Source organism: Eublepharis macularius, chromosome 19, assembly GCF_028583425.1.
Source record: "Eublepharis macularius isolate TG4126 chromosome 19, MPM_Emac_v1.0, whole genome shotgun sequence".
Taxonomy (NCBI): domain Eukaryota; kingdom Metazoa; phylum Chordata; class Lepidosauria; order Squamata; family Eublepharidae; genus Eublepharis; species Eublepharis macularius.
The window spans coordinates 22,847,775-22,875,110 of record NC_072808.1 but is presented as its reverse complement, the minus strand read 5'-3'; the positions used below and the strand labels follow the sequence as shown (position 1 = coordinate 22,875,110).

At 49.7% G+C, this 27,336-nt stretch overlaps 2 protein-coding genes across 3 annotated transcripts in view; one reads left to right on the top strand and one right to left on the bottom strand.

Moving 5' to 3' along the window:
- The first annotated feature begins 615 nt into the window (after nt 1-615).
- Nucleotides 616-19,685, top strand: PLP2 (proteolipid protein 2). The gene is made up of 5 exons (XM_055003674.1): nt 616-801; nt 11,573-11,728; nt 14,891-14,986; nt 16,983-17,076; nt 18,109-19,685. Exons 1-5 carry the CDS (start codon nt 712-714, stop codon nt 18,126-18,128), a joined length of 456 nt encoding a protein of 151 aa, XP_054859649.1. The 5' UTR covers nt 616-711; the 3' UTR covers nt 18,129-19,685.
- A 2,172-nt stretch (nt 19,686-21,857) lies between these two features.
- PRICKLE3 (prickle planar cell polarity protein 3) overlaps nt 21,858-27,336 on the bottom strand; it is a 33,979-nt gene continuing 28,500 nt past the window's right edge. For both annotated transcript variants that reach the window (XM_055003631.1, XM_055003630.1), the window contains 4 exons: nt 26,165-26,368; nt 25,750-25,936; nt 23,544-24,050; nt 21,858-23,406 (listed from right to left, as the gene is read on the bottom strand). In XM_055003631.1, coding sequence (XP_054859606.1) covers nt 22,757-23,406; nt 23,544-24,050; nt 25,750-25,936; nt 26,165-26,368 — 1,548 coding nt within the window. In that variant the 3' untranslated portion in view covers nt 21,858-22,756. The remainder of the gene's footprint in view (nt 23,407-23,543; nt 24,051-25,749; nt 25,937-26,164; nt 26,369-27,336) is intronic.

Sequence of the window (27,336 nt, the reverse complement as noted above, 5' to 3'; positions counted from 1 at the left end):
CACACACCCCGCTACACACCCGGGGCACCTCCCAAACCCCTCAGGGTTTCTGGATCTCGCTCTTAGGGCTCCTTTGCTTCTTAGCAGGCTCCTTCTGAACAAGGCATCAGCCCCTTTATTTCCTTAACATATTTCAGAAGTTGTGCTCTGTCCAACTTGGCTTACGCCCAATCCATGCCAATATCCAGCCAAGAAATCCACATTTTTTAAATCAGGGCCTCCTGTGTGGCAGGCTGAACTCAACAGGTGAGGCTTTCGAAGCCAGGAGAGGGAGAACGTGCACGTGTTGAGTTCTGCCTCCCCACCCAAGCAGCAGCAGTTGTGTGTTGGCGGGGGGGGGGGGGCTTGATTTCGAGCCTTAAGACCGACGCCGGCACAGGGGCGCACTCAGCCTCTGCCCTGGGGAAAGACCGCGGGATTCCCATTTGCCCCCCTCTCCGGCGAAGGAGCCCCGCGGAGGTGGGGGGGCAGCCCGTCCACGCCCCCCCCCATTCCGCGCTCGCCCGGAAACCGCACGCGGGGCGGCGGTCTTGCTACCCGGGAAGGCGCCCGGCCGAGAGGTGAGCTCTCCGGTCTCGCCCGCCCGCCTCCTTCGCCGCCCCTTCGAGGGCAGCGCCGTTACTCGGCCAGCCCAGCCCGCCGGCCACGCCCGCCTCGCAGCGCCCGCGCCTGGCGGGGCCGAAGGCGCGTCTCTGGCAGGGCTGCGGCGCCATGGAGTCGTCCGGCGGGTCCAAGGGCTGCATGCAGCAGCTGACGGGCTTCATCCGCACCCACAAGGGCATCCTGCTCACCACCGAGATCGTAAGGGCCGGGGGGTGCGGGCGGGCAGGCGGGCGGGCGAACGCCGAGCAGCGGAGCCCAGGCGGCTCGCCGAGCCCAAGGCGCGCCGGCCCTTCGGGCGAGAGCGGCGGGGCAGCCGAGCAGGCGGAGCGACGGAGCGTCCCCGGCCGCCCCCCGCCTTCGCCAGAAGCGCCCCGGAGTGGCACGTGGCGCCGGGCAGCGGGCGTCGCTCTGCCCTCGAAGCCCGGCGCCGGCTTTGGCCGCTGCTGCTCCGTGGAGCCCGCTGGCCGAGGGAACGCCCTGCCGGGCAAGCGCGGCAAGGGCCGAGGGAGGCCCCGGAGGAGCCGCCGTGCTCCGCCGGGGGCCCCGCAGCTCCCGGAGCGCCGCCTTGGCGCGGGGCAGGCGGAGCGGCCCTCCCGGCCGGGGGGCGCCAGGCGGGCTGCGGCCGAGCGCTTTGGCGCGTGCGGAGGCGGCGCGGGAGGGGCGCAGGCGCGCTGGGCGCTGCTCTTCGGCCGCTCTCGCCGCCGGGTGTGTCCGAAGGGGCGCGGGCGGGCAGGCCGGCCGGCCGGGCAGGGGCTGGCAGCACCTGCGAGGGCAGCGCGCCGAGGCTGGCCGGCGGCCGGGCTCCTGTGCCGCTTTCCTGGGGGCGCCCCGTGACGGAGAGCGGGGCGCGGGCGGAGGGGCCGGAATCGAGACCGCCGAAGCGGAGCCCCCTCGACGGCGGCTGCCCCGCGCGCTCCCGCCCGCCATGTTGTTGGGCGCGGCCGCTTGGCACAGCCCCGGGGGGGCGCGCGGTGAGTCACGGCGGCTGGCGGGCGAGGCGGGCTGGGTGCGCCTCCCGCCCGCCGGCGAGGTGAGGGGGGGCGCGTTCGCGGAGCCCCCCTCGGCGGGTGTCGGCGCTCGCCCGTGGGAAGGGAAGGGCCTGCGGCCGGCGGGAGCTGCCCCGGGTGCCCGCGCTCTTTTCCGGGCGCGACTCCAGGCCAGTTGAGGCGGGGCGTGGTTCCTTCTGGGTCGCTTTGGAGAACTCCGAAGCCGGCCTGCAGCTTGTGGGGTCGACTGGGCTTCACGAAGCAGACCCCAGCACGACGCCCGCGCTTGCTCGGCTTGCCAACAGGCCTGGAGAGAAATGCCCGCCACTTTCATGTGGGGAAATGGGCAGCTGCAGCTTGTCAGGCATGGGCAGAAGTGGCATTGCCGGGTCGATAAGCGCCCGTGAAGGGGGGAGGCATTTTTCCCCTCCCGGCAGTTGGCCACCCTAGTGCCTGTGTGTACTACTGCGCTTGTGCCAAAACTTCGGAACTCCCTTCCCAGGGAGATTTGTCTGTTTTCTGCCCCCGGGTGAAGCCTTTTTGTTTTGCTTGGCATCTCCCCAATAACTGTTACAGACCCTCCGCCCTGGTTTTTTAAAAATTGTTTTATATATACTTTATTTTAAATGGTATTTCAGTGTTGAGATATTTTGATGTTTGTCCACCCTATTGGGGTGGAAAGCCAGCAGAGAATTTTTTTTAAAAACCATTTTTCTTTGGATCCACGCAGCTGCCTGCAACATGTGTTCTTCTGTACTAGAAAACACTGCCAGTTGGATTTCTGCCTTTTTGGTGCTACGGTTAAAAGAGCCAGAGTGTTCCAGCACAGAGCTGATTCCCTCTGGCCCATTCACACCAGGACTGAGCAGAATGTAGCAGCAAGCACATGTTTTCGGGGAAGCGTTCTGTGGCGGCTGCACGCCTCTTACCTGTTCAGAAGTTCTGCTTCCAAACGTGTGCTGGTTGCCCTTCCCCTTTGGGATTTTTGGAAAAACATAAAACTGGTCCATTCTGGTAGAGGAGGGTTCTGTTGTTTATCATTGCTTTGATTTTAGTGCGTGTTGGTTATACAACTTACTAGGCTGTGTGCTGATTTTTTTTTATCAGCTCCAGATCTTTAAGATGGAGCAGAGTCTTTTTAAAATGAATCATAGATTCAGAGGAGTTAGCCATGTTAGTCTGTAGTAGCACATTAGTAAAGAGTCCAGTAGCACCTTTAAGACTAACCAACTTTATTGTAGCATAAGCTTTTGAGAGCCACAGCTCTCTTCTCTCTTTGTCAGCTGCATTGTCAGCTTTTGAGAGCCACAGCTCTCTTCGTCAGATGCATCAACAGCTTTCGAGAACCATGGCTTTGTGAGATGCGGCGTCAGCTTTCGAGAGCCACAGCCCTCTTCATCAGATGCATCTGACAAAGAGAGCTGTGTCTCTCGAAAGCTTATGCTACAATAAATTTGGACACTTTACTATTTTTAAAATGAGTGTAACGTAGGTTGTTATCTGCCTCTGAGGGAGCAACTGGCACTCCCACAACGTTCCACTTGTGGCCTATACAATTGAGTTCTTATCTGGCAACTGCTGTTCTCCAGCATGTCACAATATCATGTGAGGGGAAAACTCTGTTGTGGATTGTGTTGTGCACGTTTTAATGTGTGCAACAGGATGGCTGGCTCCATGCAGTCCTTGTGGCTGTATCCATGTTGGTGAGAAGCTGCCAGTGTTTTATTGGGGGGTGGCGTGTGTGCTCCATGGGTGACAATGTGCAGAATGTATTGGCACTGTGGGGAAATATTTGATAGGCGTTTGTAGTTACAATCTTTATACATTTGTGTGCATGTGTACTTTCTCTGCTTGTCTGTTGTCTGCCTGTGTGTATGCACACAGTTGAAAATGCAAGTGGTTTGTGTACAATACATTAGATTGCCTTTTGTAATGTGGATGGGCGGCATTCACACTTGTGCACTATAGGAAGATGTATTGGGTATATTGTAGTGACCTAGTGAGATTTTGTGCAAATGTGTCTGAACCATGTCTGAGGCGAAGTAGAGGCCTGTAAGTACTCTGGACGTTCCACCCCACCCCTGGGTAGAGGCCCTGGCTGCTGCTTTGCCCTAACAGGAGAGGAATAGAACAGCACGTCCCTGTTTCGTTCTAGGCGCAGCTGCCACTCTGTGCCAGGGCAGGCGGCTGGGCTCTTCCATCAATCTCTCTGCTTACATTAATGATTAACCAAAACCTCTCCCATCCCACCTGTGAGCCTGGAGTGGCCTTCTGGCTGCTGAGGAAGGCACACGTGTGTTTGTGGCTTCTCTCGGCCTCCCTCTTGCAAGTGTTCAGGGCTGTTACCAACCCTTTTAAACAGGAATTAATCCCACCCCGTGCAAATATCCAAATTGGAATTGCAGAGCAGTGGGTGGCTCTTTTAAGGCTGCAGGGCTGGGTGATATCAGCATAGGAACGATAAATTATTTTTTATTGGATTGTGAATAGCAGGTCCCAACAAGACCCATTGGGATGGTGAGGAGAATAAGGGAAGGAATTCTATTCTGATTGCTTTTGCGCTGCCACACCCTGTCGTGCTGGTGTTGTGCAGCTAAGAGCACTGCATATTTTCTCTAGATTATCAAGCCTTTCCCCTCACTTTATTTTGTCACACATTTTCTCTGCATACATTGGGACCCCTCCTCTGTTTTACTACAGCAGTCCCGTGAGATAGTTTAGGCCGAGAGGGTGTGGCTGGCCCAGAGTCATCCGGTGAGCTTCAAGGACGAATGTGGGTTTGGACTCAGGCCTCTCTAGTCTTGGTGCTCTCACCGCAGTCCACTTGGCCAGCTTGGGTTGCGCCAGTGTCGTGCGCTGAGCAAGGCGAGGCTCCTCGAAGGCATTTCCAGCACCCAGGTACCCCTTTTGTCTAGAACAGCTCAGCTAATTAAGTGCGCCTGGTGCCTGTGCTCTGACTGGGTGGCCTTGAGAGGCTTTGCTTTCTGCACCTCTTCTGCACCTCTCGGCTCTCTGGCTGGCCACCTTGATACCACACTGAGCTCTGATGGGTTGATTATGTTTTAAAAGCTAGCTCTTCTTGTGTTTTCCCCCCCTTCTCCTGACACAGCCCGGCCTAGGGGTGGGCTGTGAGTATGAGCACCTGAACCACCCGAGTAGGCAAGTCAGTCCTCTGTCTAGTTAGTCAGTTGTAGTCCAGATCAGAATAAAGTTGTTTTTGTTTTGTTTGCCATTGCTTCTGCATTGAGAGTGCCAAGCACTCTCTCAGCTTAATAAATAACTCTTTTCTCTTTCATGCCTGTGTCTCGAGTGCTTGACTTGTTGTGTGCAAGGCCCCCCAGATAAAGAACCCAGAGACCAGTGAGTCTCATCTAAAACAAGTGGGGCACACTCCTCTTAGCAGGCTTGTGGGACACTGTGTGGCTGTCAGCAGCACCCAGAACCAGGGCCAGAGGGTTTGCCTACCCTGTTTACTCCAGAACAGTTACCGTGAAATAACAACCTCTGGGTTGGGTCCCACTGGTGGGATTTCCTTCAGTGGGGTAGGGCTTCCCTGACCCCCCCCCCCCACATCTCCCCTCAAAACGGCCACCAAAATGCTTCTAGTGGAGGGGGGGGCAGGGACAGCATGAGGGGGGAATTGGCAAAAGTCAACCCTCCCTTCTGCCCGTGGAAACTTTTGCTGGATCCAGTGCTCTGTGGTCCGTTTGCTAGTTCAGCTTAAGAGTCCCACTACACAGACGTGAGAGTCTGAAGTGGAAAAAGCAGGAAACGTGGGAGGTGAAGAGCCGCTCTTTTAGCTTGGCTTGAAGCTCTCTTGCTTTTCACCCGTCCTTTCCTACGTCTGAGTCATGTTGTACAGGCTGCTCTGAAGAAATCTGTGTCAGGCCCCTGGCCTGTGTGCTTGTGTCACGGCATGCTGGCTTGCCCAAGCAGGGTGGATTTTCCTCTCTGCCGGAGGGAGTGCCGCCCTGCTACTTCTGGGCGATTTTTTAAAGACAGTCCTGGGGGGCGGGTCTTCATGGCTGGGCAAGGGCCTTCATGAGAGCTTGCCCCCCTCATCTAGATGGCAATATATGTTTCACTTGCAAAGCTCTACAGCCTGCCTTGGAGGGCCCCTGCTGAGCCGGGGGAGGGGATAGCTTTTTGTCCCAAATAACACAACACAACACACAAACAAACAAACAAACAAACAAACAAACAAACAAACAAACAACCTAGCCTACCTCACAGTGTTGTTGTGAGGATAAAAAGGAAGGAAGAAAAATAATGTAAGCCATTGGGGCGCCCCAGTGGGGAGAAAGGCAGGAAGTAAATGAAGTAAACAAATGTCCTGTGTGTGTGTATTCAAATACACTTTGATTTGGGGAAGGGGGAAGAAATACAGGAAGAATAAGGATAATCTAAAATAATAAAACCAAGAGTTAGCTTTACGGTTTCAGTGTGTATGTATGTGTGAAAGGCATAGATGTATCGTTAAGATCCGTTGTGGAAAGGAATTTGGATGTTGCATTGTTTTTACAATAAATATAAATATCCCAAATGTAACTGTATTCAGTTAATTACACATTCCCCCACCTTCATCTCGATCCTAATTAAATCAAAACTCTTTATTTCAATATTCACTAAATTAGATCAATTTCTGAGCTAGATGTGTTGGAAGGAGATGCCTGTGCAGCGAGTTTTGTCTGTTACTTTATCACTTTGTGCCAGTTCTGAAACTTTAACCAGTCCAAGTGTTCTTTGATGATAGGAATCATTTTAATGTCTGACCTAGGCTATTTTGTAGCAATTATGTTTTAATTTTTACAGACTATTACGAGTTTGATCTGTATCAACAATTCAATAAAATAAACTGATCAGATCTAGGAGTAGTTTCAGTCTTAAGATTATTTCGGAAGTCCTTTGCAACCTAATTATGTTCGTTTGTGCAGGTGTAAGATTGCACCAAAGCTGGGAAAATGATGTAAGAGTTACTCCCCTTTTATTTGAAAAATGTTTGCGAGCGTTTACGTATTCCACAATAGTGGCTAGAGAGCATGTTCCTCCCCCTCCTGTAAGATCCAGCTCTGCTGTTGAGTGATAAAAGATCGTCTTCCTCCAGTTCGAGGATTTTTCTCCTTTACAACTAAACTCTGTTCTTCAAAGTGGATGAAAAATGCAAACAGCTATGCTGCCCCGGGAAAAGATGCTTTTATTTAGGACCAATTAAACATCATAAATCAGTAGGTCTGCTTTCAAGTTTTTTCAAGTTTCACATAAAAAGATGGTGTTTAAGTGGTAACGAGGACTTGAAGTTTGGCTTCTGAATGTAGAGATTTAATATATTCAGAAGCCAGTGACCACTTAAACACTGTGTCTTAAGATTCAGAGATCCAAATTTGTCTTTCAACCTCTTGGCTTCAGGTTTTATAGTTTGCATACCGAACAGCTGTTGGGAGCCTCTCATACCCATTCTGAGTGACTTGATTTCTCTTTCAATTTGGTCTCACTTAGAACTGGCCTCTCTTTATAACACCCACACATCCCACGCCTACATACCTTTTTGGTGTCTGAGAATATATGTGTAAATCCATATATATGTATGTATTTACACTCCATATATCTGATGAAGTGAGCTCTGATTCATGAAAACTTATGCTGAAAATTTAAAGTGCCACCTGCTGCAGAATAATATGGCTACCTGTCTGGAATTATCTCTTAAAATATGCTTTCCTCAAATTGTTGGCTTCACTTTTCATCTTTCTTAATGTCTTCCTACCTCGCAAGAGTTAAAGGAAATATCATCTGTTTGGCATGTCTGGTGTAGTGGTTACGAGTAGCAGGACTCTAATCTGGAGAGCCAGGTTTGATTCCCTGGGCGACCTTGGGTCAGTCACAGCTTTCTCAGAGCTCTCTCAGCCCCACCCACCTCACAGGGTGTTTGTCATGAGGACGATAATAACATACTTTGTAAACTGTTCTGAGTGGGCATTAAGTTGTCCTGAAAGGTGGTATATAAATCGAACGTTATGATTATTATGTTTTGACGTCTGCCAGCAGCTTCTTGCATGGAGATCTGTGGCTTTGCTTGTTCACTTGGATGTTTTGCAAGTACATTTTCCCTGCTCTCTGCTTGTGGCGCACTGTGGCTAAGGTTGTGCTGGTTGACAGACACAGGAGCCAGCCAGTAGGGTTATAACAAGACCAGTCCTCCTTTCTTACCAGGGTAACCATTTAAGGGAAGGAGCAAGGCAGGCAAAATTCCCCTGCAGTTGGTACGTTGTAACTCCGAGATCCTCTCTGTTCCATTAAATCCAGAACTGGGCCTGTAACCGTCCTTCCAGGCCAATACTGTCGTGGTGGCCTCTCCGTCATAAGAGTTCTGTGTGAGAAGCGGGGTGGGGGAGGAAGTAGGGGGTGGGGGAGGAAGTGCTGGCTTTCCTCATCTCCTCCTTGAGTGGCAAACCTGGGGGAGGTTGCAACCCAGCAGTCCTTGATGCCGTGTGTGTGTGTGTGTATAGTATCCAAAATAGCAAAATAGCTCCGGGTAAGCTAATACGCAGAGCAGATGTGTGGCTTTTAAAAAAGCATTTCAATTATAGTGTTTTATTTTTCACAGTGACTTATGGGTGGCCTGCAGTAGGGTTGCCAACGTCTTACTGAGCCGTGTTCCTGCGTCTCTTGGAGCTGCTGGAAGTGCTCAACCCCTTTGCTGGCCAGGGGAAAAAACTCCCATGCAGGTTTCTGGGTGCAAAGCTGTTGGAAAGGGGCGGCTGGACCATTTCCCCCTCAGTCAGTTGGCACCTGTCCAAGAGAGATCAGGATACAAATAGTAATGCTAAGTTTAGTTGCTTATTGCCAGTGCTGCCCCCCCCCCAAAAGTCTTGCTCAAGGAAGCAAGCCCTGCTTCTTGCTGTTCCTCCTCTTTGAAAATGTCTCTTCTGTTTGTCTTGAAACCCACAGTGAGAAAGGTGGACTATAAATAAGGCAAATAAATGAACCCCTCAGCAGCTCTTGTGGAGGACAGGGCAGGCCTGGCTGAAGGAGCACGGCCCCTCCCTCTTTGTGTTGCGGCTGTTATAAATATGCTCAGCCTTTATATAGAAAGCGGTTGAATGTTCAGAGATTCCATGCCTCAGTCATTGCCGTCATCCCGGCTGCCTTGTAACATAAGGCAGTATTGCCGTCCCCACAGTGCTGATGGGAGCGGCTGGCTTGCACCCGCTGAGTTCATGGTTCTGCTAGTGGCTTAACGGGTGCCTTTGGTACACACGCCAAGGCTTCAAATGCCTGTGGGCATTGCTTGATTTGGCTAACTTGAAAATGTATGTGCGGATCAAGTCTCTGGCAAAAAGTTGCGTAATACCTCTTATTAGGACCAACCAAAACATCGTAACACTGTGGAAGCTTTCAAGTTCTCCAGAACTCTTTGTTAGGATGGCTGTTAAAGGGGGGGGGGGAGGAAAGATGTCTCAGAGCCAAGCTACAAGTGATGAATGACACTTGAACAGCAAGTGAACAGACTCGCATGTATTCCTCCCTGTTCACTTACGCTCCACTTGTGCTCCACTTGATCATGTGCAAGTGAACAGGGAGGAATACACGTGAGTCTGTTCACTTGCCGTTCAAGTGTCGTTCGTCACTTGTAGCTTGGCCCTCAGGCCATGATTTGTGGGTCTCTTCACCAACCTCATCCTGTGTTGAGTGCAGAGCAGCTCTGCAAAGACCAAATGGTGGGTGTCAGGGATACTTCAAAGAATATTTTTTAAATTCTTTTTAAAAGAAAATACAGACATGGGTAGTTGAACACATTTCTTATAGGTCCCTTAAAAAGCTGAGAGGGGAGGGGAAATGTGCTGGTGAACAATATCTGAAATTAATTTTAATTGATAACACCATGAAAACCAAATTAATAGCATTACCTCATGTGAAGGGAGAAAATCCGTGGCACCATCTTTTCCCAGGTTGGTTTCCTCCACTTGAAGAATCTCTGTTGATTACCAGGTATTTCCAGAGCAGGCAGAGTTTGCAGCTAGCTGTGTTGGCCCAAAGCAGAAAATCCAGACCCAAAAGCGTTGCTCGGGAGAGAGCATCTGTTGTGAAAAAAGGTCCCTGGTTCGGTCCTCGGCATCACCAGTTAGAAAAGGATGAGGTGGTGACATGGCATCTGGCCAGAGAGCTTCCGCTCGCAGTAGACATGACTGACCTGCAGTAGGGAATCCTGCTGCTCGGAAATCCTTTCCCTGTCGCTTTTTTTGCCAGGTATGTGCTCTGTTCTACAGTGGGCTTTCCTTCCCTCCCTTTCCACCTGCCTGCTAAATTATGCCTGTCCCTTTAAATCTTTGCTCCAGGCCTTGGAATCTTTGGCAGTAAACTTCTAGTTTATGTAAGGGTTGCCCGGCAATCGTTCCTGCTCCCCTGTGCGGCTGCCGCTCCTAGCTTCAACGCTTTGGGTCTTGGCCACCACACCTGGTATTTTTAGCTGCCAGATGTTGCAGTTGGAACATTCTTGCAGCTGCCCTTCTGCTTCCTGGGAGGCAGCTTGGGAGACACTCCTGTACCTTAGCCCAGTTACCATGGAGGAGAATTGATTTTTTAAAAGAAGGCAGCTTACAGGAGGTGCAAATCAGGAAGGGCCAATAGCTCAGTGGCCTGGCAAGCATCTGGTCCCCGGGTCCGTTTGTGGCATCTCTCCCCATCCTGCCCTCCCTCTGGAGTAGCTGGGGGGAGCTCCCCATTTCATCCTCTCGGCGGCCTGTGAGCTAAGCTAAGTGGGTGTCTGGCTCGTCCAGAGAGCTTCCAGTGGCCTTTGCCTTTGGAGAGCTGCTGTGCAGGCCGTTGGGGCGGACTTGATTTAAGGCAGCTTTATAGGCTGCCTGCTTCTTTCCTGGATGTGTGCCAGGGCTGGTCTCAAATGCTGCTTGTTTCTTAAAGCACAAACATGTAGGCGCTTTCTGGCCTTGCGTTCGGAAGCCGTATGGTCACAGAGGGGCTACTTACAAATGGAGATTTTGCTCCAGTTCGGCATCCAAACTGGAGAACAGGTTTGGGGGGAGGGGCATCCACACAGTGTCATCTAAACACTTTCTGTGCTTTACCGTCGTTTTATGTGATCAAACTGGGTTTAGAAAAAGGATCTTTTTTAAAAAATGAAGTTGCAACACCTTTGCACCTCTGCAACACTCTGTGCACATTTTAAGCCCCCAGCCTTGCCCATTGGTGCCATTTCCCCTACCTCAGCCTGGTCACTGACATCCCCATCTAGCATTGGAGGACTTGGAGGGGGCGGTTTTTACAGAAACCAGAAGTTGCTAGATCTCTGTAGTGTTCTAACACTCTCTTGTGTGATCTGCTGGTCCCTCTGAATCCCCAGCTGTCATTTCGTTGTATCAACTGAAGGAGTGTAGGGACATATGCCTTTCCACATGAGTTATGTGCCCCCTTGTGGCTCTCAAATGCTTATGCTACAATAAAGTTGGTTAGTCTTAAAGGTGCTACTGGACTCTTTACTATTATACCATGATGATGAGAGTAAATTCCTGTAGTGATAGTAGCGCTTGGAGTGATTCCAAAAGGACTCACTAAACATCTAGGTGATACCGGCAGAGACAGGCTAATAACAAGACAGTTGCAAACATCCACATTACTTGGATGTACACTGACCCCTAGATTCTTGGATAAATCCAAGTTGTAGAGGGACCCAAAATTCCAGTCCAAACATCTGGTGAATTGCAATAACGTCAGTGATGATGATGATGATGATGATGATGTTCAAAAATAATCATGGTGCAAAAATAAAACACAAAATGGTTTCTGCCCAGAGGTGTGTAATCAAAATGATCAGGAGGGAGTGATGCGGGGCCTGGCAAGGGTAACTGCCTCTATCCAGGGGTCCATCTTAAACCCTGGACTTCATTTGAATGTTTACCATGCGTCTGTCCTTCAGCATTCTCTTTTGATCAGTTCCACTTGTCAACAGTCATGTTTCTCCTTTCTCCCAGGCTCTGTGTATACTCATCTTGATCTGCTACGGTGCCTCGGTAACACTTGGCTATGTGTCCCTGGCCATCTTCGAGCTGATTTACACCATTGTCATATTTATCATCTTTGCGTTTGAATTTCATCTCCAGGTGTCTTTTATCCACTGGGGATGGACGGTAAGGCTGTTGTTCTGTACTTAGGGAAGGGAGGGAGGGTGTTTGTGCATTCTTTTTTAATATTTTGGGTTGCTCAGGATGCTATGACTGGATGCTGGGGAGAAGAGTTAATCCTTGTGCATGGAAGTAACCTGAATTTTGAAACTTGTATATATTGTGCCAATTGTGTGCTTTTGCATAATGCCACATATTTCTTTCTTTCTTTCTTTCTTTCTTTCTTTCTTTCTTTCTTTCTTTCTTTCTTTCTTTCTTTCTTTCTTTCTTTCTTTCTTTCTTTCTTTCTACCTACCTACCTACCTACCTACCTACCTACCTACCTACCTACCTACCTACCTACCTACCTACCTAAAATACTGTTTAATTTATTCTACTTGAGCCTGACAAGGGGAGATGCAAAAAGCAGGTGCCTAGGCCACTACAACTCTTATTCAGCAACTCCTTTAGCTTCATTTTTTTTACTAGCTATTAACCATGTGCTTTGAAACACAGTTTCACATCATTTACTTCAGAGAAAAGAGGATAAAAGCTGAGCCACTTAGGAAGCCAAATTCTGCAGTACATACCGCATTCTGTGTTCCTGTGAAATTGTAGCACAAATGCAGTCTTGGGGCATGCGCTCTGCTGATGCATGTACTTGAAAGCATGTCCTTGTGACATAACCCCTCTAAAGTTTAAAGCATGTTATTAATAAAAATTTAATTAAAAAATAAAGTTTAAGGGATATTGACAATGCAGTTGGTGGAAGTACCAGACACTTTTTAAAGGTTCGTCCAGATGCCGCCTCTGCTGGGTGTTATGATTTTGGCAGGAGCAAAACTCAAAAAAGTATAATACAATATGCAGATCATAACCAATTTAATTCTGCACAGAGAACATTATACAAATAATTTATTGACTCAAAACCAGTATGCAAATAAATGAACCAAACACAGTGCCATAGGCACTTTGGCAAACACCCTTCATCAGTGTGCTGTAAGTAAAGTAGCACAAACACTTATTATTTATTATTTTATTTTATTTATGTCATTTATATTCCGCCTTTCTCACTGCAGATTACATGGTATGAGATTAGTGCAATCAGTATCAAGTACATTTCAATACAGTATCAAGGACATTTCCATAAACAATGCCATAGGGTAAATAGATACAAGTTTAAAAGACAGTGTTGGCAAGAATCCAATACAAAGTAGAAAAAATACTGAAGCGGTACATAATCAATTCTAGGACTAACATTAGACAACATGGAGCACTGGTGGTACATAGGAGTACATATTTAAAGCAGGAGATAAGGCAATATAGTGATGAAGTCTATGGTCCCTTACTCATTAGTGAAACATCCGGGACCTCTTTCCTACAATACTGCCCTTGTAGCTGAGAAAAAAGCCTTTTTGAATAATTCAGTTTTGCATCATTTGCAGAAAGCCAGGATTGTGGGGGCTCTCCTGACCTCCTCAGGCAGGCCGTTCCGTAGGGTAGGGGACACCACAGAGAAAGCCCGTGTACGGGCTGCTGTTGATTTTGCCCATGTACAGGCCGGCACCTGCAGGAGACCCTGTTCGGATGAGCGAAGCTGCCGTGGAGGGACATAGGGAGGGAGGCGGTCCTGTAGGTATGGCGGACCAAGGCCGTGAAGGCCTTGGTATGTAATAAACAGTACCTTGAACTGAGCACAGTAACTGATGGGTAGCCAAGGGAGTGACTGTAGGATGGGGGTGATGTTCATGCTCCTGCTCGCTCCTGATAACAGTCGAGCTGCAGCATTTTGCACTAATTGGAGCCTCCAGCATTCCCACTCATGGTGAAAACCCCCACAAAGATCAGTTAAGTAACCTAATTTAAAAACATGAACTCCTTAAAACAGAACACCAGGCTTCAGTCATTCCATTCACACCTGAATATCACTGGTCTGTTTGGCATTGGTTCAGTCATATACTCGCTCATGTATCTTGGTGTTGTTATTTTGGCCCGAGATACTCGGATGTGAATGGAATGACTGAAGCCTGGTGTTTTGTAAGCCATCGAAGGCTGTTTGCCGAAATGCGTCTGGCATTGTGTTTGGTTCATCGCATGTGGACATTTACATACAGTTTTTGAGTTGTTAGTACATCCCGCAGGGATTGAAGTACTGGGGTCGGCCTTGAGACACCTGCGTGCGAACACCCAGTTAGCCATGGAGTTCACTCGGTCTCAAACTGGAGTACCTCACAGGCTTGTTGTGTGGCTGGAAATATGAGAGGGGAGAACCACGTATGCTTCCTTGAGGCCCTTGGTGGAAGGGATGGGCAAAAGTGGTGTGAGAGAGAATATTTAAACCTGTGCATCTGTTTTAGATTATAGAACAAATTCACAGGTCTTTTTTACATTAATAGAGGATGAAGCAGAAATGTCAACCTATTTTATTAGTGATAGTATTATTAAAATATTATGCTGGTGTCCAGAGTGCTTCTTGTCACACTTACCCAGGTAAATACAGCAGTCTTGTAAGAGAAGCCAGTGTTATGGGGGGATCCGAGGCCCAGAATGCTCCTGGGAACATCACCTCAGCGGTTCATGTCTGAGGGAGGATTTGAACCAGGGACTGAATGGAAGCTGGGATTTGCTCATGCCCTGTTTGCTTAAAAGAAGGAGTGGGTGGGTAGGTGGGGGTCTCTTATTTACATGACTGGGGGGGGGAAGTCCTTGAGTCGCTAGCGAAGTTTGGAAAAGGAGCCCTCAACACCCATCATCCCAGGCCTTGTCACTGTAAAACAGACCATTTGCTGGATCGATTGGTCTCTCTGAATGAAGCAGGCATTTCCCCCCCTCGAAAGGACTCAGACCGGCACACAGTTCTCCCCTTCCTCCATTTTGTCCTCAGAACAACCCTGTGAGGTAAAGGAGGCTGGAAAGGAGTGGCTGCCCAAAGCTGAGTTGGGATTGGAACCCAGATCTCCCAGGCCCAGTCTGACACACTAAAACCACCGCCCCACACTAGCTCCCCCCCCCACCTCACAACGTGTGTAGTTTGGCTCCTGTGGCACCTTCGCTCAGCACGCCAGCAACGGGGCTTTTGTTCATTTGGTTCATTGTTTGAGTTTCCTTGAGTATGAGGCACCCATATTCAATGTTTTGGGATGTTCGAGTGGATTTGCTTTTTAATTTTGTCATCGTTGTTGCCTTTAGGATTTCCTCAGGGCTCTCATCGGGTCTGTGGCCTTCCTCATCACATCCCTTATTGTCATTATAGGACACCACGACGGAGCCGGCGTCGCTGCTGGGGTAAAGATCTCTGTGGGTTCCCAGAGGGTGGGGAGGGGGAGATGGGATGTGGATTTGGAAGCAACCCCAAGGAGGCAGAGAAAGCGCCATAAGGTTGGAGAAGGCCTGCTCTTCATCGGCTCTGAGCCAGCTGCTGGGTGCAGCAGCGCTGATGCCAAGGCCCAGTGGCACCTCAGAGGCACAGACTGGTGGTTGTGTCCACCGAGATCCTCTCATGGAACGGACCTCACAGAATGTGATTTCCCCTCGCTGCACCCTGCTGCGTGTGCATGCGCACGCACACACACACACACACACACACCATGTGCCAAAACACCTCAGCGCTGGCCCTCCACTGTGATGGGAAAACTTAGCCCAGTTTGCCATTGGCATCCTTTTTAGAGGGCTGGCTAGATGGAAACTGAGAGACCCCTCCCCCCAGCCCTAGTGATGTCATATCTCTGGAGGGGAATGCCCGGCTGTTAGAGGGTGCCTTGGAGGAAATGTTCCCAATTTTACAGTGCAATCCTAAGCAGAGTCAGTCTAAGCTTTCACTGGTTTTTAGACTAGAGTAACTCTGTATAGGATTGCACTGTTAAGGTCTGGTTACGCACTTGATTATCCTGGGATAACACCCACTGACTTCCAGACTCCCTCTGTTCACTGCTGTGGTTGCACACTTGTGAAAGGAAAATGGTAAAGGAGTGGTTTTCTCCAAGAACCAAGACTGTGGGTAGCTATCTCTGTCTAAGCATCTGTGGGAGAAGAACCTCTGAATGGGGTTAAGGGTTTTTGTTTTTTGTTTTAAAAGTACTCTATTGAATAATTTGTTTTCTATCCTCCCTCCCTGTCACTGAGGTAGTTAGTTGTTGCTCTCACCCTTCCCCCCCCCGACTTGTATACAATCCATCCAAACAACAGTACTTTATTTTATTTATTTATTTAATTTTATTTATACCCCACCCTCCCCACAGATGGGCTCAGGGTGGCTAACAACATTCAAAAAATACATTAAAAGTCACAAAAACATAAAATCAATAATTTTTAAAAAGTCATTAAAATAGTCCAGGAACAGGCTATTTAAACAAATATTAGGAGTCCGTATACGGGCATAGCAGATGGCTGAGGGCAGCCCCAGAAGAAGTGGTGGTCTTAGATGGAAGAAGGAGGACACCCGCTGGCACTCAGCTAAAGGCCCGGCGGAACATCTCCGTTTTACAGGCCCTGCGGAACTGTAACAGGTCCCGCAGGGCCCGGATCTCCAGCGGGAGAGCGTCCCACCAGGCCGGGGCCAGGACAGAAAAATCCCTGGCCCTGGTTGAGGCCAGATGGATGTCCTTCGGGCCGGGGACCACCAGGAGTTGCTTGTCTGCAGAGCGCAACACCCTGCAGGGGACATAATGGAAGAGGCGGTCCCACAGTCCATGAAGGGCTTTAAACACCAAAAGCTCTGTTGATGCTTAATGGGAGAGTTAAACCGATCGGACCTTGGGCATGATCCAGTCAATAATATGCAGATGCCATGTCAAAATTCAGTTTGGCTGCCATGTAGGAAAGGCTGCTGTCAATGTGCTAGAAGGCGGGAGAAATTTATCTACTTACTTATTTTCTCTGTTTATTGTCCACTTAGACTCACAGTGGATTATGGAGTTATATTGTTAACAATGACTAGTATAATACATATAGTGAACAATGCAGTAAATTTTGGTTACATGCTATAAAGTGGATTTCACAATTAGAGTGCAATGAAATAAAAGACAGTATGGATATATCCAAAAAACCAATGCAGTAAAAGGTTGGGGTGTGGGGGAGAAGAAAACTGCCCAACATTTTCACAGGCAGTTAAAATGAGATCATCACAACTTTTAGAGAAAGGAACCTGACTGCGCTAGAATAAAAGGGTGTATTTTTGCCAAAGCAGCTCCTCACCTTCCTTTCCTACTAGGATGAGCACTGTGTGTGTGTGTGCAAAGTTGGTATGTATTCAGGCTGATTTTTGCATTCCTTTACACAACAGGTGTTTGGGTTGCTGGTCGGAATTGTCATGGGCTATGATGCGTACACCATTGTACCGCAGCTAAAGAAGCAGCACGCAGCAGTCCCCAACCCTGGTAGGTATTCCCAGTTGAAGGAGATGGGGGAGTCGTCATGGGCCCTGCATGGCTGTTCCTTGTCCCAGCAACCCCCATTTATGCCTTTCTGGTTCACTCTCACTTTGTGACTGGGGGCGGAGTGGAGGGGTGGGCACCTACTTATGTAGGGTTGTGTTTGGCCAGCTGTTTCCAGTGATGTGCAAGTGCTGCCCTTCCACAACTAATCCATTGGCTGAGCTGCTGTGATATTGCAGTGTTCTGTTCAGGAGTGTTTTAAGTAGGAGTGTGCACCAAAAAACTTTGCTTGATTAGGAATACCAAACCCCTAAAAATCCAGAATTCCCTGAATACCAAATTGATTGTCTGGTTTGGTAATATCAGAGAAATTTTCCTATGGGAAAATCAATCCAGGGGCTATCTGGTGGGCTGAGGGGTCATTTTTCAAGCAAACTCCACCAAATTTGCAGGGAACCGACTCCTGACTGTTCTCTAAAGATGCCCCAAGTTTCAGGAAGCTTGGGCCCCGGGGGCCATTTTGTGAGCCCCTGAACACAGTGCCCCCAGCCACTCCAGTTTGGCAGCGCTTCTGCCAAAGATGGGAAGAGTCAGTTTGGGCGTGGAAAAGCTCCCTGGGGCATAAAGGCTGGGAGGAGCTGTCAGTTGCTGTCAGGTAACAGTGGATATTCTATGTATGCACAAAGCTCCCTGGGGGAAAGGGACTATGAAAGGAAGAGGAGCTCAAGGCAGGGGGCTGGAGGAAGGCCCAAAGTTGGTTGAGTGGAACAATAATTGAGATGAAGGAAATAAACTGGTGGGGAGATCAGGGAGAGGGTGCTTGGAGCAAAACCATCTCCTGTTCCGGGGTACAGGAGGGGTTGTATGTTGGCAGGAACAGCCCTTTGGAGGCAGCAATGGAGTGACAGGCCCCAAAGAGGCATGCATTTTGCAACCCAGCATTAGCTGTGTGTTTCTCTCTCTCTCTTTCTTTCTCTGGGAAGTGGCTGGAATAGCATCCTGAACATCACCTTTTGGTGTTTCTGCTCCTTACAGACTCTGCAGGTGGGATCTGAAGACGTCTGCACTGTTGAAGCTCCACACTGGACCCTTCTCCCCTCGCCTGCTGCTGCGTCTTCCTGTGGGAGGCTGCCCCAGTCTTTAAATTCTAAGCATCCCAGCCTCTGTCTGGAGGCTCAGCAGTCCTTCAAAGAGAGAATTTATTCCCCACCTCCCACATCCCTTTCATCCAACTTTTTATTTCCAGCTACAGTGTCTCCTTCAAACTCTGTCCTAACAGGGAGAAGGAAGGCACCTTAGGGAAAGAATGGTTGCCCCCAGTTATGGGGAATGTGGTGGCAGGAGAGGAAGTTAGAGAACAGGCTGTTTCGTTCCTAAGACCTGGAAGAATCACCCTCTGCACTGGCTGAGGGTCTCAGGTTCTGCTCATAAGTATTCAGGGAATCTCTCAACAATGAATGATAACAATTGAAGGACTTCTGTGATAAAAAAGGAAAGCTGCAAAATCTTAAAATGGCAGGAGGGCCTTTCTACTGCCGGGAGGTAGGGGCGGGGAAATGGGACACCTGCATTCTCGCCCCCAGTTCTAGGAGTGGTGAACGATTGTGGTGACACCTGGGAATGATGGACAGGTGAATGACAGCCACTCCTGGATTTATCCTCCTGCTATGAAATGCTTTCCCTTTCCGTGTGCCTTAGTTTCACCCATTTAAAATGGAGATGAAAGACAGTTACATCTACATTTGTGGAGGCGATTACAAGCAGGGTGCTTGCGTGTATTTTATGTATAGTCCCAGCTCGTTCTAAAGTCTTCCTTTGGGAGATTATTGATCTAAGGAATGTTTTTTCTACTTTTAAATTTCTTCAAAGGGCAAAAGTTTTCTCAATAGCCCCTTTCTACATCCTAATAATATTAACTCCTTTTTATTCGGATGAATTTTCGTCATACCTTTTCAACTTAATGGAATTCTAGGTGTCAGGTGATGGGCGGGACTGCATCCCAAGTTGTGGTTCCAGGCAAGCAAAAGGGTGCTTGCCAAGATGCTCAGGAGGGACTGGGGCAATGCCTGGAGAATTCTCAGGCAGCTTGTTGGTAAAGATTTCCAGCCGTTGGGAAGTGGGACTTCAGAGCCCTGAACTGTTGTTCTTTGCCCTTCACTATAATCATCTGAAAGGGAGTACTTTATGCAAAAAAAAAAAAAAGGCGTTTCAGAATTATGGATAACTATGCAAATTTACACAGGTCACGCAGTGTAGTTCATAGGAAAGAATTTGGGTTACCAGTGCAGACTTCTGATTTATTTTTTTCTACTTCAGTGTGTGTGGGGGAGGGAGGGGTGCAGGTTATGGGCTTTGTGGTACCTGTATATAGAGGGAGCCAGCAAAATAAAAGGGCTGTTTTCTTCTGGGGAGGCTAAGACCTCAGCACTGTAATTCCCCATCAAGCCGCCTCCCCCCCACCTGGATTGAGTCCAGGAATGTGGGAGGAAGGAAGGGTTGGATTCAGTGTCCCAGGCGGACAGGCCGCTTAGCACTAGTGCCTTTTCTGCCGTCAGCTTCAATCTGTGTGTGCTTTTTGGACAAAAAGGAATAAATTGAATTTGCAAACAAAATTGCGTTGTCTTTCAATGTAAGGCGCTTTGCGTTCTAAAAAACAATAAAGCAAGTATCTAGCCCTCACGGATGGATAAATTTGAAGTTCTACATGGTAGACCCATAGTACTAATCCCAAGGCCCCATCTTGTTCCCCTTCACCAAGAATAGCCAAATCATGGCCTATTGCAGCCCGTAAAGCAACTTGACATAGTCCCGCTTTTTAAAACATTCGTAAAGAAATCTTCAGGCAACGCTTTTACCTACAGCCACGCTGTTACAAACCTCGCTCTAGCCAAGCTCACATTCTACATACCTGTGATGCCCTCAGGGCTAGGGTGTGCCTGCTTGACAGAACCTGGCCAGAGATTGTTCTGGCCTTTAGACCAATGCCTGCAGCCTAGTGTGAAATGCCTCCGTCCCCCGACACAGTTCTTGGCAGGCCCTGCCCTGGATGACAGGTGGGCCAAAAGGCTTGGTTGGGAAGCTCTGTGAGAAGAGAGGTTCCCGGGGCCCCTCCACAAGCTCAGCACAGGCATCTTTGGCTCTCCCAGAAATGCAAGGAACAATCAGCCTGTACTGTAAGTTTAACACCATCTCTTCCATCACACACACAAACACACGCCCGTTCCACTAGGAAGATTACCTGCCCGCTTCCCTACCTCTGCAGGGGCCTTGCTGTCATGTTTGGATGATGTTCAGCTTGCTATGGATCCTAAGAAATGCCCCAAATGGGGACAGCAGCAGCTGTTGGGTTAGAGGCAGTGTATAGTGTCATGAGAAAGGTTGGCTTGATAGCCCTATTTAGCCATTCTTGTCAGGATAAAATAGGATTATATATGGGGTCCTTAAGAGGAACACTGGGATAAAAACGCACAGATGCATCACAGGCAGAGAAATTCTTGCATAGCCTCTCTCTGGCTGGGATTGTGTGCATTGTGAAGTGTTCCGTGCTAGGGCCAATGCCCTCGCACAGGAGGACCAGTTTCTTGGATGATGACAAACCTTCCTTATAAAAACTTTTGAAGTGATCAAGCCGAACTTTGCTCCATGAAGCTGATGGGAGAGTTTTTCTTCTCTCCCCTCGCACAGACCTCAGCGACTGTCAGCTCACGTAAGCCTGTTCTTTTAAGTTTTCAGTTACGAGCCTCTCTTGGGAAGTCTCTGGCCACCAGAAAACACCAGTGGGTTGCCAGAGCACATAGGCATCTGGTTGCCTATCGACAGCATTCGTGGTGGATAAATTTGTAATTAAACACTTCCCACTGAACTGTAGTAATGTCAGTAGGCCATGTACTTAACTACCCTGTTACCTCCTGGCAGCATTTGAGGAGAAATGCATGAAGGGCTCCTAGACCAGCGCGGGATCTGTGAAACTGACAGCCCGGGCAGTAGGAAAAGAGGCTGTCAGTTTCACAGACCCTGCACTGGGTTCAGCTGATGGGCTGAAACCAGCACGAGGTCTGTGAAATTCCGAACTGGCCACGGAACGGCTGGAAAAATTCGTTCCGTAAAAATGCGTTCCCATGCATTCGGTGCAAAAATGCGTTCGGTGCAAACGAACCAGCCATTCCGTACAGAATTTTGTTCCATGGTTCGTTTCATGCCCATCTCATTTTTTTCAAAAGGCAAGCACTTAGTCCACAGGGCTACGAAGCATATGGGCAATGCTATGTGAAATCTGTAAACCAGCCCCATGTGTACAAGAGTGTACACTAGTGAAAAAGTGTGAGATAACTGAATGAATAAATGAACTTACCTATAGTTGTCCACTTGAGCTTTTGAGACAGGGTGCATTGCAATGGAACAATTTCGAGATGGGGATGCTTCCAGTAATTCCGTTATGCAGGTGATGAGATCAGACTGACTTAAATGTAGTCTTAGATTAAGGCATTGTAAACTTTTATAAAAGTGCCCCACCAAAATGGGAGAAATGTATTTTTAAAAATTGTTACTTATTTAAATGTAAGAACTCGCAGAAACTGAAAGCAACGGACAACAGTTCAGGAGAGGGCTTCTCCTGTCCTTCCTCTAATTAAGTCTTTGGGACAAAGTTAACTTTACCATCACTTTCTTTTTCAGTGCTACATGCTTTGAGATGGGAGTCGCTAAGTTACCCACTGGCTTATGCTTTCCCATCCCAAACAGAATATAAAACTTCGTTCCAGCACCATATAATGATCCACCCCAAGTGTTTTCATAATTTTTAATTTAAATTTTGCTTAAATTAAAACCTTAATTAGAAAAACAATTTTACTTTTTTTTAAAAATGGCAAACATGATAGATGGACAAGTTTGGTGATTCGGGGGAGGGGAGGGAATTCCAGTTGAATTAGGTGAATACTCTGCTGGGGGCTCTGCCCCGTGAAAGAGACCTTGTGCCCACATTCACTTTGATGGGGCTGCTCCAGTGGCAGACCGGGGTTCAACCCCAACTCATCCCATACACACACACACACACACATATTAAAACATAACCAAACACCTTGCCTATATAGAAAAAGCACCCAAAAGCTTAAAACCGTGCAACCTTATCAGGTTAACGTTAATAATGGCAACTTGAAAGATGGAGGGTCCAAAAGATCCTCCGGGAGAAGTGGCAGAAGTTCAGCGGTCACAGTAGACAGGTCACAACCAAAGTTCAAGGGTTCCCAAGGAAGACACTCATAGGGCACAGTGCAGAAGTTAAAGGATCCATCACTCTGAAGGTTCAAGAGGAAAGGATTGATCAGTGTTCAAAGGTCACAGTAGAAAGGTCAAAAGGCCACAATGGAAAATAAACACAACTAAAGACCACCACAAGTAGGAGTTCCGTATTCTTCAGGGAACGATCAAAGGTCGCCATGAACAAGGCCAGTGCTCAAGTGTCCCTGAGGAAAGGTCAACGGTCATAATAAAGAGGTCATTTCTGGAGAGCACCTTGCAAAGGGTCAAGAGTTGAAGGCAAGAGGTCAGAGTGGAAGAAGCAGAAGTCAATAGTTCCGGGCTATTTCAGCTGCCCCCATAGAATGGTTAACACAGGAGTTCAAAATGCCACAAGTTCTGAGTTCACAGTGGGATCGTTACGGCTAACATCACAGAGGTGAAAGGTTTATGCCACAATACAGTTCTTGTCCCGGACAACACGCAGTCTTCGGTGCTGCTGTTTACGTACAGAGTCAGTGGGTGGACTTGTCTCCGTGGGGCTAGCCCCAGAGCGTAGGTGTGGGGGCAGGGGGATGGGCTCCCCTAAAAAGTAGCCTTCCTCCTCCGAGGAGGAGTCAGAAGAGTCAGAGGAGCTGAAGTCCCCCTCCCATGGTGGGTAGCGGTGGCGCCAGGCAGGAAAAGCTCCTTCCGAAGCTGAAAAGGAGAGGTTTGGTGCCCTGCTCTGCCCCGAGCCCTTTCTTAGTCTCCATCTCTGGCCCCCCAGATTAAGCGAGTTGTCAGAAGTGGAACGAGGGTGTCGCCGGCCAGCCCCTCCATTCTGAAGCCGGTGGGCGTCCAGGACGGGCTGCTCCGGACAGGAAGGGCTTGGCTCTCCAGAGATGAGGGGTTCCCGGAAGCTAACCCGTGGAGCTGTTCCCCGGGCAAAACTCTCCATCCCCAGCTCACTTCCTTCACTGAATCGGGACTGACCAGGTGCCTGGAGTTTGGAACCAGAGCTGCAGCTCCAGTCCGGGATTCTGGATGAAGGCAGGCCCAACTCGGGCATGGAATGGCGCAAGGGAGAGGTCCGGTGGAAACGAGGCTGGATCTCAGTGCCTGTGGGAGAAAGAAAAGCGTTAGAGGGGGGCCTGAACCCCAAGCCAGAGGGAATTCTCCCACATTCCCATCATCGCCCAGCCTCTTTGGAGCTGGACTTTCTGCCCAATTCCTCCCAATACTTGGCTCCACTTCACCTGGGACTTGCTCCTGTTCAGTGGCTGGCGGCGGGCAGGTAGAAGTTCCCCGGGAGGTGCATTTCACAGGCTCCTCGAAACACTGGTTGCACCCTGAACCATTGCTATCTTGCTCCGAGAGCTCCCCTGCCTCCACAGTTCTTTCTTCTGCTGGGAAGCTGCTCCAGCTCCTTCGGATTTTGGGTGCCGAGTGAGATGGCGCTGGCTGCCCTCCAAATGAAACAGAGCGGGTGACATGAGAGGATGGCGAACAATGGGCCTGAACTCGCCGCTGCTGCCAGCTGACCCGTCGAGAGTCCTGGGAACGGGCACTCTGGAAGGCAGAGTCACAGGAGTCCGAGCCGTTGGGGTCTTCGCCCAAGCTGCAGGTCCGAGAGCAGAAGATTTGGCCCTGTTTGGGCAAGAACGGTTTCCCCAGCAGGGGCTGGTGGCAGCGGAAGCAGCTGAAGCAGGCATCGGTGGCATGCCAGTGCTGGCCCTCGTAGGTCATCTGGCCCTGGTCAATGCCTGCAAGGAAGGCACAAGCCAAGACACTCAGAAGAGCCTGAGGCTTAAGTCCTCGGTCATCCTGCTTTCTCTGGCTGGGAAGATTTATCCGGGGCTTTTTTTCTGGGGAAAGAGGTGGATGAACTCTCACCCAGGGCAATTCCTAGGAGGAGGTGCTGCCCCTGTCAGTACATGTGCTCCCCCGACAGAGGCCCGATCTTGGCCATTTCGGGCCAAATCCTGGCCATTTTTTGCCCCTTTTGGCAATTGGCCCCAAATCACCCGGATCGGGCTTGAAATAGTCCAGATTGGGCCTGAAACGGCCAGGAATGGGCTGCTGCCCGGTGGGGGAGCCCTCCTCCGCCCAACAGCAGCCCGATCCTGGCCGTTTTGGGCCCAATCCAGGCCATTTCAGGTCCTAAATTGGTCCCAAATGTTCAAAACGGGCCTGAAACAGCCTAGATCAGGACTGAAGCGGCCTGAAAGGGGCTGCTGCTGGGTGGGGGGACTGGAGGCCCAAACTGGGCCCAAAATGGCCAAAAATGGCCAGGATTGGGCTGCTGCCAGGCAGGAAATGTCCCCCCACCCATCAGAGGCCCAATCCTGGCCAATTTGGGCCTGAATTGGGCCCCAAATGGCCAAAAGTGGGGGGGGGGGGGAAATCACCAGGATTGGGCCTGAAATGGCTAAGATCAGGCCAGTGCCTGGCGGGGAACCAGCAGAGGCCTTATCCTAGCCGTTTCGGGTCCGATCCAGGCCCAAACGGGCCCAGTATGGCCAAGGCGTTTTAAAAATACCCATGTGATGTGGGTATTTTTAGAGGTGCCGGAATGCCGTTCCGGCTCAAAAAAAGCCCTGGTTAAGACCCATCATTAAAATCGGGTTCTGGTGCTGGGCCTTGACTCCTCATTTAGGAGTGAACCTCCGCTCAGATGGTGGAGGAAAGTATGGAGACTCCTCTCCCAGGCCACATTCCTAGACCAAACGCCCTCAATCATCCTTCTTCCTTTGGAAAAACAAAACAAAAGAAACAACAACAGAATCTGGAAGCCTGAACTGTAGAAGATGAATAAATTATCCCAAAAGAGAATGCAGGGAAAAAAAAAACACATTTGTGGCATTAAACTATTCATGTTGCAAAGTGAATCTGGAGACCCTCATACTATGAATACAGTTTTGTTTGCCCGGGACTCTGAGAAGGGAGAGGCGTTTTTCACCTTTGTCAAGCAAAACTGCCCTCCAACCTGAAAATGGATACAGAGAAGTCCACCCCCATGTCTCGGGCAAGACTTGGGGAGCTCCCACCACGGCTTCACCCTCCGTTCCCATCATGAGTCTGCTGGGCTCCACTGGTGAGGGGTGCCTCTGAACACCCACAGAGGGGCTTCCCCTGACCTCTGTGCAGCCACAGGTCACCCTCCTGTCTCGGACACCAGGCGAAGCTTCCAGGTCAGAGGCAGGCAGGCACGCAACTTGGCACCCCCTGAAGAAAATACGGCTCCATCAAAGGGCAGAGCCCTTCCTTACATCCGGTTCTTCTCTACAGAAAGCTCCAAGGGGCTTACTTAAGGTGGGCACGCACGCACGCACACCCCCTGCCATGGATTTCCCTAGTTTCACCACAGCCAAAGGTCTGAATGTTCTGAGAGCAACCGAGTCTCCGGGAGACCCTTCGGCCGCCACGCCCTCATTTCCCTGCCCAGACTCCGGGCCCTCGTACCGATGGGCTCCCCGCAGGTGTCGCAGTACTCCGCATAAAGGCTCTCGTAGCAGCGGCAGCAGTAGGGGCGGCTCTGGCGCATGATGTACCGTTGCCCACCCAGTGCCTCCTCACACTCGAAGCAGCAGAAGTGGCGCATGTGCCAGTGGCGTCCCTCGGCCTCTGTGCACTCATCTGCAAAGATGATCTGGCAAACCAAAACGCGTTTTAAAAAATGAAGGATGGGTCAAGGAGAGAGGGTCAGGAATACTTGACTGGGAGGGTTGGGGAGGGCAGATAAACGTGTGAGGGAAGGGGGGGCATGTGGCAGGACCAGGGGAGGAGGAGACGGAGGGGGGGGCAGCACAAGTAATGGGATCTCACCCCTGCCACAAGTCCTGGTGGGTAACAGCCCCCCCCCCCGGCAAGCCCTCACCTCATCACAGGCTTCGCAGCGAGGTTTGAGGTGCTCAGCGTGGTGCCGTCCGCAGTAAATTTTGCCATCCTGGTAGAAGTAGATGAGGTCGACAAGAAGCTCCCGGCAGGTGGTGCAAACAAAGCATTGGGGGTGCCAGCAGGCACCGTGTCCCGCTCGGCTGGCAAAGACTGCAATGTCCCCACCGCTGATCTGCTTCCCACACTGCCAAGGGAAGAACACCAGCACTTAGCACGCGCACAGCACTTGGACAAAGTGTGTCAAGCAGACTGCAGATATTTCAAGGTAATGAGGCACAGCAACTCTGCACAGTAGGCCAGGTTTATTGTTTCCAGTGAAAGCAGCTCAGACCCGCCCCAACCGTTTTTGGTGTCATAAAGGCACATTTGTTGCAGAAGAACCAGAGAGGCAAAACTGCTCCATTTTTAAAAGATAACTATAAATAACAGAAGGGTTTTCAAAACTGAATTCTCTTTGGGAAAGGCAGCGTTTTGGAAATGAAAAGAAAGGTCGGAGAGTATCTCGCCTGGCCTCTAGGTGTCGCTGTTGTTCCAGCAGAGGGTGCCCCGGCAGTTCATTCGGGCAGCGGGTTTTTCAACTCAATGCTGGGGGGGGGGGCGCAGGGGGGCACCTTGATTAGGACTGCCCAACAGTGCTGGGGATGAGGGTGACACAGGGACTGGCACAGAGGGGGTAAATTATGGCCCACATGCTACCCATTCCCAGTCGCTAAAGTCACTCCTGTTCTGAATATTGCGAAAGGCTTATTTATTACAGTAGGGCCAGTTTCATAAGGATGTAAGAAGAGCCCTGCTGGATCAGAGCGGTGCTCCATTTACTCCTGTATCCAGTTTCACACATTTGTCCTGGAGGGCCAGAAAACAAAGCATAGAGGCCAAAGCCAATTTTTAAATCTGACAAAGGGGGCTTTGACTCTCACAGGCTCACACCCTGAAAATCTAGTTGGTCTCTAAGGTGCTACTGGACCTGGATCTTGCTCTTCTGCTACAGACTAACATGGCTACCCACCTGAAACTTGGAAACTGGTCCCACTAGCTGTCCCTTTGCAAGAAAGACCAGTGGATGTGATAAGAACCCGATGCCAAGAAAAGCCTCAACTGCCCATTTCTATACGTTAAGCCTCTACTAAAGGGAAAGGGTGTTTCTCTCCG

Coding starts and splice junctions, on each gene's coding strand:
- PLP2 (XM_055003674.1), top strand. CDS start 712: ATGGAGTCGTCCGGCGGGTCCAAGGGCTGCATGCAGCAGCTGACGGGC. Junction 11,729..14,890: donor TTATCCACTGGGGATGGACG/GTAAGGCTGTTG, acceptor TGTTGCCTTTAG/GATTTCCTCAGGGCTCTCAT. Junction 17,077..18,108: donor CGCAGCAGTCCCCAACCCTG/GTAGGTATTCCC, acceptor TGCTCCTTACAG/ACTCTGCAGGTGGGATCTGA.